Source organism: Leucoraja erinacea, chromosome 9, assembly GCF_028641065.1.
Source record: "Leucoraja erinacea ecotype New England chromosome 9, Leri_hhj_1, whole genome shotgun sequence".
NCBI classification, from domain to species: Eukaryota; Metazoa; Chordata; class Chondrichthyes; order Rajiformes; family Rajidae; genus Leucoraja; species Leucoraja erinaceus.
This window is the reverse complement of record NC_073385.1, coordinates 31,130,639-31,145,479: the sequence shown is the minus strand read 5'-3', so window position 1 is coordinate 31,145,479 and position 14,841 is coordinate 31,130,639. Positions and strand designations below refer to the sequence as shown.

Sequence of the window (14,841 nt, the reverse complement as noted above, 5' to 3'; positions counted from 1 at the left end):
ACCAAAACTGTCACTTGATCATTTCCCTCCACAGATGTTGTCTGGCCTGCTGTGTTTCTCCAGCACTTTTGTTTTTATTTTATTGCACAGAATATTTATCTTGGCTTTTTTTTGATAAACTGATGTCAATCCAATCGCAGGCGAAAAGAAGCATCTGAGCATTAGACATGATTTCAGCAACTGCAGCGTGATATGGACACATGCAGTTAATGTAGCATAGTGGGAAGAAATAATCTTGGTAATGAGTAGATTCTTGAACAATTGCAAGTTTTGTTTATTGCTTAATTAATTCCAACAGAACGTCAGAAAAATGTCATACATACTCTTAAAGGACCCTTTACTTGGTCATCCTGGACAACTTGCGTTGAATTGTCATGTTTAAAGAGCACCTAAACAACAATAAAAATTCAAAAATGGCTTTAGAAATTATCCTTCATAAAAAGCTACGATGAGAGAAATTCAAACCGAAATTAGTTCTACAATGGAACGGGATTTTGTTGACCAGCCACATACCTTAACCTTTACCAGTCGCTTCACGGTCTTAATCTTTGCCTCGCAGAAGGCACCACGGTACTTGGCACTAACATCTGTCCCCACTGTAAGATAGGCAGGCTCATCAGCTGCCTGCAAGTCACAAATGTTTATTTTTTTTACTTTATTGAAAATGCTTGAATATAATTTGAAGTGTGCAGAAGCACAGTATTCTAGAATCCTGTTTACCACTTATAATTCCAGGGCTCAATATACTTGAGAAAATTGCCATTTTTAAAATCATCCCAGGTTTTCTCCCTGCCATTAAATGGAGGAACAGGTGGGAATAGGGCATTAAATAACCAATTTAATGCTCCAAGCAGAAACCAGGAAAAGGAAACAGGAGAGAGAAAACAGTTTCTGCTTCACTCATATAGGAAAGAGAAAATATATTCTTAAATGCTCTACATAAAAAACGATTACACCCCCACAAAGAAACTTACATGCCGATATATGCTAATTTTAGGTCATTTTAAAATTCCAATATGTAATAGAATATTTCAAGAATGCACCACCAAATTGAATAAACATCAATAAACACAGAATCAAAGCAAACATTTCTTTCTTAAATTATTGGGATGTCAAAAACAAAATCCGTGTGATTTTTGCCTCAGATTGACACTGCAAGCACAAAGTGCTTTTTTTACATTTAAAACTAATTTTGCTTCCTTCTGCTGTCATATAATGAGAAAACTCATCACAGCATCAGGACAGGGTGCATGCTGACATCTATGTAAAATTTCTGCAGAGTGGCAGATAATGCAAGTTACTAAACAGTGTGTCTTAACGGTACACAATTCCCTATTCATGTTCAGTTGAACAGTTGTGACCGAGGTAATTATGTCCTTATAAAGTTTTATTTTATCCAATTGCCAGATTCATAAAAACTTTACTTTGCATTACTGCAGAACCGCAATTCACAATATGACCTGAAAATCTCAAATAGTCAGTTTTAAACTCATGTTCAAATTTCCAAGTCAGAAAGTTCCAAAATTAAACAAAAACTGTATTTCAATGCAAATGCGCCGACCCAAAAGTCGAGTCCAATCATTCACTCCCCCTCCTCCCTCCATTGATTGCATTGGGGAAATGGGTTGCATTGGGAGAACGGGTGTGTGGTGGATTATTGCGTTGGGGAAACGGGGCCGAACGGGTGGAGAGGGGTTTTGGAGGGTGGGAGGGAGTGACTGAGGGCAGGGAGTGCCTGAGAGTAGGGGAAAGGAGCGGGAGGGAGAGGTGAAGGAGGGAGTTGAGGTGGTGAGGGGAGAGAAGAGGGATGGTGAAGAGGAGGGGGAGGGAGTGTTGAGGGATGAGGGGAAATGAGCCGTGCCTGCACAGTAGGGGCTTATGGGTGAGTGGTGGAATATTGCGTTGGGCGAACAGGCTACATTGGGGGAATGGGTGATGGGCTCCGGGGGGGAGTGGGGGGGGGGGGGGGGGGGGGCCTGTCCCCGAGGGGAGCAACGACGCTGCGCTCAGGGACAAGCCCTCCCGTGTGACGTGACGCCGACCCCCCCCCCCCCCCCCCCCCCCCGCATTGGGGGACGAGGCCCAAAGGGTCCCACTTTGTCTAGTAACGTAAAAATTTGACTTGATAAACCGAGAAAAAACATGAACCATATATACAGTACAAAACAATATACCCGTAATGCATTCAGAATTAGAAGAGATGTATTCCACAATTTTCCATCTTTTTGGTTACACACATGACTAAGAATGGGGGGGAGGAGCTCTGTATTCCCAGCAGTCCAATGCTGAGGTGGGAAAGCAGGAAGGTTATGGTCTCAAGACACAACAGATCCTTTTCCACAGAGCTGCAAAGAAACGGGTATCAAATGCTCGCAAGAGGCAATTGGGGCTCATGTTGTCAACATCCCTGTGGTGAGCCCTGTCAACAGAGACAGCAGCAGCTACGGATGACGAACTGGATGGCATCACCCTGCTGCAGACTTCTGCTGCCTCGAACAGAAGAACAAGGAGGCAATGATAATCATGGGACTTGCAAAAGTGGACATGCATACACGCAGGAGATGGTCAGAAAAGAGGGGAGGTCACAAGGGACAATCTGGCCCAAAATCATCAGGGTCTTGAACAGTGTGCAACAATAACTGCAATTCCACCTCAGTAGCAATGATCTATAATGGACTGTGCTGGATGGTCTGTGTACTTTAGTTTTGCATTACTATGATCTAGTTACCTCGTATTGTTTATAGTTAATAATTGTATTATCACATTAATATGCCCACAAAGATGCACGTAAGAATTTCATTCGCTCCATTGGCGATATATATGTCAATTACACACAATTCTTCACATTTTCAGGAACATCTGAATGGGGCTTGTTTGGAGGCAACATCATGCATCCAACCTCTCCCTGATGGGGCAACAGGGTCGATGAGTTTAATACCCAGACACATTTCACTCTCACTATTTGACATGAAGCAACAGCAAAACTCCAAATGTAAAATAACAGCAGCAGCAAACAGCCGGCATAAGTTTGGGCTCCGATTTAGAAAGCACTGAGCTGTGGAGACAATGAAAAATCTCAGCAAGGCAACTCCTTTGCTGCATCAGCAAAACAAGTTAAAAGCTTCCAGAGCAACAATGTTAGAAGAAGAGAAACCCACTCATATTTATCCTGTCAACATTTGAGAGGGTCTTAGTGGAATCAACATTGTTGCTTATTAGCGGAAAATTTGCATCCGGTGTCACTCGCAGATAAAACCGCATGTACACAATCTTTCCTCATTGACTCGCCTCTCAGTCCAGGAACAAGAATAACCCATATTGCATGCACCTTTAAGCGGGTATATCCTTCCCTTGTTACAGTCAAAACTTCCAGAGCTACAATGAATGTACTTTCATTTGTGTACATAGAAAATAGGTGCAGGAATAGTCCCTTCAGCCCTTCGAGCCAGTGAAAATAGGTTCAATATAATTATGGTTGATCAGCCAGAATCAGTACCCTGTTCCTGCTTTATCCCCATATCCTTTGATTCCATTAGCTCTAAGAGTTATATCCAACTCTCTTGATTACATAAATAAAGACAAAAGCTATGGTTTTTTTCTAGTTGAATACCAGTTTAGGTGTGAATGTATGTTTCTTCTTTACCTTTCCCAAAAAAGTGAATCAAACAAGCAATTGTAACAGAATTCTCTCTCCACCGGTAACAAACAGTTCCAATCAAAAAATTAAAACACCCGCTTTTCCTAAATATGTTGTTGATCAATAAACATTGTAAAACACGATTGGCAGCTATTAAATAAAACAATTATTTATTTTGATTACAACAAAAGCAATCCGCTAAAGATCCAAAACAGCCACATCCTTTGAAATTCTTCAGTTTAGGATGAACATCAGGAATGATATCTTTAACTGAATTCCATTGAATTATCATGCGCAAAGAGAGGAACTAGAGATCATTTGGTCACCAATGAAATACCAAACCACCCAAAACATACTGCCTATATCCCAAAATAGCTGATGTTCACTGCTGCATCTAATCTAAGATTACAATATTCCAGAGAGCTGTCCATCCCTTGTAAATGTTTAGCTTGATATATCTTTTTAAAACAAGATATGCAGAGAAAATATTTAGTACCTCTGGCTATAATTCATTCACAAATCAGTCATTTAATGAGACTCCACTTACCTTAATTTAGAGGGTAGTAAACTTTTGAACATAATTTTGAATCTGTAAGCCAAGGGAAACCCGAGTGCACATGGCAACCTATTGTACAGGTGAATGGGAATTATTTCTAATGATTCACTGAATTTTAAACTGCACTATTCATCAACACTATGCTGGATAGACAACACAGAATTACTCTTGCATGGACAGTTTTCAGTCATGGTGAGAATCTTATTGGAGCTTGTTACTCACTATAGTTAAGGAGAGTCACTGGTTAAAATGCAAAGATCAAAACATACTGTTCTTGCATGCCACCTAAAATCCAAGGAACAACATGGTTTTCTTGTTTATGGGATGAAACATTTAATTGGTCTCAATATCCTGTTACTCTTCAGAACAAGGTTCTTGATCGAAAGATTAATTATTTCTCTCCACTATCACTGCCCAATCTCCTTGGCTTTTATTGAGATTTCAAATACATGCAGATTTTTGCTTTTCAATCCATAAAAGGAAAATGTGTGACGCAAACCTATACAATTCAAAATAAAAAAATATCATGCTTTAACTGCAGTAGTTCAGTAAACAAAATAATATGTCCATCATTCTTCAACTTGCATATTATTGCCATTTCACAGCTCTATTCACACTTGACGGGCTTATATTAAAAATTAATAGGCAAATCGCAAAAACATGTCTTTAATTAATCTTACACGATTGAATGTTGAATGTATACACCCGATGTGCGAGCTTTAGGAATGGATGGACAAGGACGGCAAAGTGGCAATCATCAGGGTAGGTAGTATGTAGTTTATCAGTCACTTGCAAGATTACATCAAAAGTAGGGAAATGGAACTAATTTCTCACAAACTGATTCGCGATGAGGAATCCAAACCACAAACAAGCTCATGAAATAAGTGCTCTTATCAAAGTAGTCAAACTCATTATAGGATGCCTGATTACTGGATTTACAAATGGCTTTAAGAGCGCAGGTGGCAACACTGTTTCCACTGTCAGTAAGTTAATAATGCCAAATATTCAGTGGATTACAAAAATATTCAAATGTCTGAAAAAGCACCTTGAACATAGTTAACAAAAATCCAACACTGATTCTTAGTATTATTTTGAGAGGTTGGAATTCAGAAACAGCCACCAAAAATCAACATAAAAGCAAATTTGCAGATCCTTAAAATTATCAAATAAGCTTTAAAAAAAAGTGGATAGCAACAGATGTGAGCAACAAAGTGCAAGAAAAATGGGCACATGGAGGAAAGCTCCTATGCAACCTTGAATGGTTAAAATGGTCTACTCTGCAATAACAAGTTATAATTCCATAAGAGAAGGGAAATACGCACAAGACCAAAATAGATATAATAGCTGAGAAAAAAAAAAAAACATTGCTGCATGTCTTCTATGGAAACGTTAAACCATGATCCACAATGGCACCCAAAATAAATGTAATATTAAGCCAATATACCATATTGCTTTCTCACCAACTTTTCCAAAAGGTGAAATTGTGCATGTATGGTAATCAATGCGAAACTAACTGACCTGAATGGTGCAAAGCAATCTTAAATTAAGTGATACTGAAAGAGTAATGCTACTCTCTTACTTAACTTGGTAATCCATCAGTATAAGCGCTCATACCTTTAAAACCAGGAGGTCAACAGCAAGTCATCATTCCAAAGTCAACGTACACTGGAATTACAAATCAGCCTTCCCAGATAGGCATAGTACAAAACCAAATTCACGACAACACAATAAACAGTCACTTACTTCAGTGCTTTTATGGTACTACGGTTGGCAGCTGAGTTTTATATATCAATCTTGTAACCATCAATCAAGATAGTCAGGGACAAATGACACATGGGAACATTACAACCTGCACAATCCCATCAACATTACAAACACTGATTTCAAGAGGAACATCATATTTAACTAGCTTTACTAAATTATTAAGCCAGTGGATATTTGTAATACAGTAGATGTAACATGCAATTTTTTAAAAAGCTGTTAATATAACTGAAGATTCATGGTTGTTATTTGGAGCCCACGGACCAACAATAAACTAGAAAGCAAGTACTTCCTAAGCATAAAATAGAGATTTTACATTATGTAGATGGGATCAAATTGATGTTCAAATGTTATTGAAATATATATTAATTCTAATGGCATTAGAATTGGAGTACAATTTTTAAAATGCAACTTAAATAGATCTCAACAATGATCGGAAAAGCTATTACATTTTGCCAGGAAAAATGAGGGGTCAGACAGCTTTCTAAATAAATGTAAGGAAAGGGTAAAACAGCCATTGAACTAGACATTAATTCAAGCAAGACCAGCATAGCATGGGTCCTACAAGGTCTGAAGAAGGGTTTCGGCCCGAAACGTTGCCTATTTCCTTCGCTCCATAGATGCTGCTGCACCCGCTGAGTTTCTCCAGCTTTTTTGTGTAACCATGGGTCCTACAAGGTTTACTTCCAGTTACAATTGGGAAGTAGACGGGTCGCGTTAAGCGTAGTGTATCCTGCATTAAATCAGAGTGGTGAGCACAGCACACACAGACACATATCTGAGGTAGTGAAGCAGATGCAACAAACAAAAAACTGTTTGAGAATGATACCAGAAACTGAGGATACAATCAATCTAAAAGGTTAAATAGACTAACTTTCTTCAAAGAAAAAGCCATGTCCTTAAGATAATAAAAGGGTTCTAGAACATCCTAAAGTGCTTCAGAGGTATGCTATCAAAAATAAAATATGAAACAAAGTGAAATGGAAAATGAAAAAATGAACCAAAACCAGAAGCAGGTTTTGCAAAGCATCAAAGTGGACAATGATTTACAAGGATAAAACAACTAAAAAGCAAAGGATGTTAATGAGAAATTAAAAAGGAAAGTGCAAAAACAGAAATACTGTAGAGCAAAACGAGCTTACAGATTAAGAAACAGTAAGAAAACATTTCCTCTTGAAATTCATCACGTTTCAAAATTTCCTCATTCTGTCTCCTTATGAACACGAGCAAAAAGGCTGTACAGACTAGGCAGTCAAATCGTCCATTTTGGTGCTGTACTGATCTAACTTTAATCAGCGCTAACATCCATTCTGCTCCCATGCTTAAATGCAAATATAAGGAACACCTCACAATAAGAATGTTTGATGTTACCCACAATCAATTCGGGTAAATATTTGGAAGAATCTCCTTTATCAATCGTAGGAAATCCTCAAGATAGTATTAGCCATTTAAATGCATTTTGTACTTTATGATCTACTTACTACTTCAACCATGTATCAAATGCAGTGGATAGATAAAGCATGGACGTCGGAAAGACAATTAAGGAACCAAATCTGAGTGACCACGGGCAAGGCAAGCAATATTAAAAACTGGTCGAAGGTCTTCAAGTAAAGCAGATGGCAATAAGAGTTTGAACTTTTCATCAGTAAAGATTATTGCAGAAGACCACAGTGAACAACAGAAACAATGAACTTCCTTGGTCAGATGCGCCAGCGGACGTTTAAGTCTGAGGTGGGTAATAATGTGATGACAGAAAGACAATTAAGGAACCAAATCTGGGTGACTGCAAAGTCCAATAGACTGTCAAGGCAAGCAATATTAAAAACTGAAGCAGAAGGGCTTCAAGGAAATAAAGAGTATGAACTTTTCATCAGTAACTCAATGGGACAGGTAGCATCCTTGGAGAGAAGGAATTGGTAACATTTCGGGTCTTGACCCAAAACAAGTCTGAAGAAGGGTCTCAACCCAAAACGTCACCCATTCCTTCTCTCCAGAGATGCTGCATGTCCCGCTGAGTTACTCCAGCATTTTGTGTCTAACTTCAGTTTAAACCAGCATCTGCAGTTCCTTCATACACAGGAAGTTTAAGATGTTTAATAATGGAGGAATAGAAAAAACACCAAGTCCTTCTTTAGACGATGTAGTGGGCAATAATGTAGACATTGAAAAGAGGAACACAGAACAGCATGTCACAGGATAAGGCCCATTAACTATGTCTGTGCCAAACATGACGTGAAATTAAAGTAATCCCATCTGCCTGCACATCCCTCCATGCCCAATATCCACTTGACTCTCTAAAAGGCACTGAAACACCACTGTCCTGTTTCCACCACAAACCCAGCTAGCACTTTCCAGACACCTACCACTGTGTAAAAAAGAACCTGCCCCCGTCTCCTTTTCCCCCTTTTGCCTTAATGCTATGTCCTCTAATATTTGACATTCCAACCTTGGAACAAAGATTCTGTCTACCCCATCCATGCCTCTCAAAATATTCTAAACTTCTCAGGTTTCCCCTCAGCCTCCGTCGCTCCAGAGAAAACAAACCAATTTCATCCAACCTCTCTTATAGCCAATACCCACGAATCGTGGCAGCATCCTGGTGAATCTCTTCTGCACTTTCCAAAGCCTCCAGATCCTTCCTGTAATGACATTGTCTTACAAAATTGAGCTCCAAGTTTACAAATGCCCAAACTAAGGATTACTGAGCTGATTAGAGTTCATACTCTTGTAAACAACCATTTCTTGTTTGCCACATAATTTTTACACAATTCCAGTTATAAAGGGCACCCATCCGTCAGTTTTTTTTAATTCATTTCTATAAATATAACATAATCTCTGTGCAAGATTATTCTCATTACAACCACTAGCCAGCAAATATGAATTTCATCTAAGCAGTCAATTTATGAAACATAACCATGATAATTGTTTCAAGCAATTCCAAAAAGCATTCTCATATTTTGGTAAAAAATATGAATTGCACGATATCTTAAAAGCTTATTAACACTATAAAAGAAACCAACAAGCAGGTTGTACCAGAGGGATCACAAACTACTGTATTTGAACATTCAACCACAAGTCTGTACAAACAAATATTTATCTGAACGTCAACTAGACGTTTTGAAACTACACTTCGGAAGGTTGATTAATGTACGTTTAAGAATGTAGTAATAACAATGTTCATCACACACTAAATAATGTACGATCAGGGACCTGTAAATGCTGCATTACAGCTTTCTATTAGAATTCAATGCAGAAATATTGCTACTCAAACACGGGAACAGTCATAAGAAAGAGTTTATCTTGCACATTCTGGACAGTGTCAACCACATCTGAATATGAATAAAATAACCACTTGACACTAACTTTTCAAACTGGGACTGGGGATCGACTGAACTTAGAACTGGCAATACTTAAAAACCACCTGCACTTAACTGATATTGACAATAACAGGAATAATTCTACATCAATAATCACCCTGCATGTCAAAATGAGATGTGTAATTTCCCCAATTCAATCATAATCTTTCTATAGTCTACCTTCCCAAAGTACAGCTAGTAAATTACATTGAAAAAATGGAGCCAAAAAAATTGCATCACCCCTAATGATATTTGTCTTGCAACTAATTGCAGAACATTTCCCTGGACATTAATTTTATGTTAAATTTCTCTTTTGAAAATAACCCGGACAGTTTTAGATAAGTGAACTTCTTCAGTCCTAAAACTGAACCCTTCCACCTTTCATGGCTGCTAGTGACAGTATCATTAAAGCCTCAATTTACATGATGGCAGCCACAATCGATAATATTTATATGTTGGCGGAGATTGGTTCTATTCCAGGTTTCTTAAATTGCCCAAAACAAAATTATCCTTCAAGTAATCTGCTGTGTAAACAAATTGTGTTTGTATCAAACAGCTATAGAACTAACAATGTCACCCACTTTTTAAATTCAAGTAACCAAGTTTCAGGTCTGCAGAATCGTTCTTACCTATGGGCAAACATCCACGCAAAAATTAGCTCCATATTGATTTCAACAAAATTCCCTACCCATGCTTAGAGCCAAAATATTTCAAACAACCTCTTTGGAGAATCTATCCCTGATGGGAGGAAATGAATTACTAAGTTCATGTTCCAAGGATACCAAGTACGTATTTGCTGTCATCAATTTTGACATGTACCCAGCATGCTGATTTCACTGCATCATTTTCCTGCAAAGTACTTCATAACCTCTAATTTTAAAATAATTTCAAAAAGCACAAAAGCTTCTTCCCAAAGATAAGACTTTCAATGCCCCATGAACATTTTAATATTCATACTCAAACATTTATCCTGCCAGGATTTAGTGCCTACTACTCATGCTTATAAACAAAGGCAGGAAGTGAATTATTATTAGTGCGATTTGTGCTTCCGTCAAACAAAATGGGTAAAATCCCAAAATCCCATTTTAATAGCTAGGCCCAATTATCCAAATATACAAAATGAACCATGAAATCTTATTTATATTCAGTCAGTGTACAAAATCAGGCCCTTCAGCCCAACTCTTCCATGTTGACCAGGATATCCCAACTAAACTAGTCCAATTTTCCCCATGTTTGGCCCATATCTCTCTCTCAACCTTTCCTATCCTTGCACCTATTCAGATGTCTTTTAAATTTGGCACAGACATTGTATTCAAGGACATATTCCTGAACTGTACTGTTTCAAGTTAGCTCTGTGCAAATGTTGTTAATGTACATCCTCAAGCAGCTTGTTCCATGTATCACCACTGTGTGAGAAAGATACCCCTCAAGTTGTTACTAAGTGACAAGTTCCTTCCTTAAACACCAACTACTTAGGGCGGCACAGTGGCAAGTGAAAAAATTGCTGCCTTTGTTTTCTCCAGGTGTTCCAATTTCTGCCCACATTCCAAAAACATACAGGCTTGTAGGTTAATTGGCTTCAGTAAAACTGCCCCTAACGTGTAGGATAGTGCTAGCATACGGTGATGGCTGGTCGGCAAGGGCCGAAGAGCCTATTTCCATTCTGTATCTCTAAAGCCTATCTATTCCCATCATAATTTTATACACCTTGACAAGGCCCCCTCTCAGTCTGTAGTACTAATACAAATATTTAATTACATAGTTTCAAAACAGACAAGGCTTTGAAATAAAGTTGACTAGTTAAAACTGGAAAAACAGTTCTTTAAAAAGAAATTCTTGCACAATTCTCCAAAGGAATCAAGAGGCTTTTTTAGTGCGAAAGATCACCTGTTAAATCTGGTAGCAGCTCAAGCTTTAAGTCCAAAGGTTAAAAGAGTTATTTACATGCATCACCGTAGCAGCTGCAAAAACCTAAAAGTAACCATGAACTAGATATGAGAAATTCAATTACATTTGCCATTTATTTCAAATGACAAGTCTTGCAACTTGTATAGTCTATCCCAAAGGGCTTTGAGTAATAGTTACAATTAGTGTAGGATTGTAGTTAATATGTGCAGAGGGGCCAACAAAAGACACTACAAGAAAATCTGTTTTTGTCGCAAGAGATCAATACCCGGACATTGGTCCTGCTGAGTACCTCAGGATCAGAGAACTATCTGGAGAAATTGTTTCAGCAAAATCTTGTTCAATATGGCACTGAATTTTAAAATGCTATAAATGAACTTTGAACCCTCAATCAACCAAGTTGGTGCCACAAACTGATCCACAGATAACAACGAGAGGTGTTTGAATAGAAATAAACACTTATTGGTCAAAGTTATTGTTTCCGAAGTAAACATAGTGGCTCCCTGTAATATAAAAATTTCAACCAAGGATAACTTTACTCTTGGGGATGTAGAAAGTTCCACCTATTAAAGAAAGAACATGCACATTCACCCAGTATCTTGGTCAATATTACCCCTATTGCTAACTTGTATACTCTAATGCTATTAGAGTATACAAGACATCAATTGCTGGAAATACTCAACAAGTTCAGCAGAACCTGTAGGGGAGAGAAAGAGAGTCAACATGTTAAGTTAATGGACTTCAATGATTAGATTGCTGAAAGAAACCACCATTTGTTGAGATCAAATACAATAAAAACAAAACAAAACCAATGCATATGTTACTCGTGACAGGACACATGGCCCTTAACATTTTAAACATACTTATTAGTGCACAATGTTTGAATTCAGTTACCTGTTTTATCTGTTACTTTGCAAACGTAGATTTGGAAGAAATCCTTGTCAAGGACATAACAAGGTACAGTTACCAAATTTCTATCTTCCTTTCTTACCTTATCCTCTTTCGTGTGTTGCCTTTATCTTTGTTTTTACTTCTTTGAAATGTATACGCAAATTTTACCAATTCATTATACTTCAGTTGGTTTGAATAGCTTTGTTCAATTTTCTTTTTTTAAAGATAGACGACAACAAAGCTTTAACACTTACCCTAATATTAGTACTACTTGACCCATGTCAGATATAAAATAAAGAATATTGATCAACATGAGACACTCAAACACTATACTGTGGACAAAAATGGCTAACATATCAAAAAAGGAGTAAACAAGTAATGGAGTCAAAGCAAACTTACCTTCATTTTCGGGTGTCCTATCTACTTGAGTGCTTCCAGCTCGAAGTTGTGATCACTGCCATTAAGACAAGGATACAATCTTAGCACATGAACAAGGTTCCAACACACCGAAATGTAAATAACATTTTGCCCTCCCCCCGCTCACCTCGACCTACACTACTCGCCTCTAAAAGCAGATGGTATGAAGTACACACCCTTGAAATTATTTTACAATCTAAACAGAGAACCAGAAATAAATTGAGATACAATTAAAACGGTGGGTGGGTTTGGAGGACAATTTGACTGCCCTTTCCCGCTTGCTCCTCCATCCTGTGTCACGTCGCCATTGCTCTCGTTTTCTGCACCATGTCAGTTCAACAAGCTCGGATCCTGTAGTACAATTATGGAGGTGTCCCGGCAAATCAGCCGCCTTCTCCGCTCATAGATCGACAGCCAAACGCACCCTCCCCCCTTCCTTCCAACACCCTCCCTCCCAAACACGGATCGCTCATTTTATTTGCTCGACTTTTTCGTCTACAGTTCGAAGCGGGGGAAAGGGGGGGAGAACAAGTGAGGGCCAGCACTTTAAAACAGGTCGATGTGAAACAGTGGCGAAGTTAGATATGTTAAAGAAAAAAAGAGGCTAGCTACCTCGGACCGCCTTTCAAGCCCGCCCCCCCCCCCCCCCCCCCGCGCTTTAACACAAAAATAGCGACGATCGAGCTACTGCACACGAATAAAATAAAAGCGAGAGACCTCAGATACACGCGTAAGTCATCATATCTAACGTCCCGACAGCTTAAAACCGCGGGGTCTGTGGTGAGGAGGAGGGGGGGAGACAGGAAAAAATGCGTGTGAAGAGGCAAGAAGTCGGAGCTGACTGCCATTCAATGCCCACCTACGTTCACTTTAAACCGAGAGCAAAGGCGGGGGGGGGGGTGGGGGACGGGGACAGCGAATTCACCTCAGGTCCGCAACCGGGAATCAACCCCGTCCCTCCCTCCACTCAAAGGATTTTTTTTCCTGCTCTAATCCCACAGAAGTAAAGGGAGATCAGGCCGTTCGCTCGCTGAGACTCACTCACTCACGCACACATCCACCGCTAACGTCCACTTCCCTGGGTCCCGGTCGTGTAAAAAAAACAAGCTGTTGAGCGAGCCCTGCTGCCCTTTCTCGAACTACCATTGGCTGAATGTTGAGCGAGGCGACCCGCACGGCTCGCCGATTGGTTGCGCGGTCACATGGAAACGGGTCCGAGCGGGCGGCTCGGGCCCAGGGTGCAGCGCATTCCCCTCCTTCTGCGCCTGCGCGGCGCTCGGAGACGGGCGCCGGAGCTGTGCGCCTGCGCAGACGGACGAGGCGCCTGGGCGCCATCTTGGTGGCGGTTTCTTTTTGCTGCCCGAGCCGTCGTCGAAGCAGCGGTGACCGTGAGGAGGATGAGGCAAGTCAGGGGAATCATTCGTCTTTCTGCCGCTGGTTGTGACGTCTTTCGTCCTTTTTCTCATCCCGGATATAACAACACGGGCTAATGTAAGTTTTAGGATTGCGACGGGCTACGAAAAAGGTTGCGAAATGTAAATATAAAAGGTCAAATGAAGGCTATTTCGTTTCTCGTCATTTGGGAGTTGTTAGGTTCAATGGCGGCTCTGGCTGTTCATGCGTCGTTGGTTTGTTACGTACCCGGAAACAGCTGTAGCTGTAAATAGTGTGCATGCGGCGCAGGCCAGCGACTCGCTGCTGTCATTTGTGCAGCGTTGATGTTACAGATGTTACAGAAATCACTCAGCAATTGAATAAATAGACCAGTATTTCACTCAAAGCGAGGAAACCATTATACTAACATTAATTTTTTTAAAATAGAAAAATGAGAGCGAGTGACATGCAACTGTTGATGCTGAGGTCTTGAACAAAACACATAGTACTGGAGTAACTCAGCGGTTCAGGAAACATCGGTGAAGGGACAGACGACGTTTCGGGTCGGGACCCTTCTTCAGACTCCAGAATGTTTAATTGTCATGTGTACCGGCAAGGGGGGGGGGGTGAAATTCTGACTTGGTGGGCCCGTTAGAATCGGAATAAAATTGTATTGGCCAAGTATGTATACATACAAGGAAATTGACTTGGTGCATAACGCAATAACACAGATAAGTGATTCAATTAATTAATACATGGCAGAACAGTTCAGTGTCGGAACGCGATCAACGCAGGAGCGGTACCTTTGTTTCAAGAGTTTATTGATCAACAATGGAATAATGAAATTGTTACTACCTGTAGCATGTAAACACAATACTTTTGGATAATATATAACATAAAACATCAATAAATAAATAACCCAGGCTCGTACAAAAAAGCACAAT

General features: G+C 39.7%; 1 protein-coding gene across 5 annotated transcripts in view; it reads right to left on the bottom strand.

Moving 5' to 3' along the window:
• arid4a (AT rich interactive domain 4A (RBP1-like)) overlaps window positions 1–13,693 on the bottom strand; it is an 84,422-nt gene extending 70,729 nt beyond the window's left edge. Inside the window, exons 1-4 of one of the 5 annotated variants that reach the window (XM_055640477.1) lie at window positions 13,565–13,693; window positions 12,506–12,560; window positions 514–624; window positions 324–389 (exon numbers count right to left, since the gene is read on the bottom strand). In XM_055640477.1, the coding sequence (XP_055496452.1) occupies window positions 324–389; window positions 514–624; window positions 12,506–12,511 (183 nt within the window). In that variant the 5' untranslated portion in view covers window positions 12,512–12,560; window positions 13,565–13,693. The other 4 variants (XM_055640478.1, XM_055640480.1, XM_055640481.1 and 1 more) reach the window with 4 other exon arrangements.
• Window positions 13,694–14,841: the final 1,148 nt, after the last annotated feature.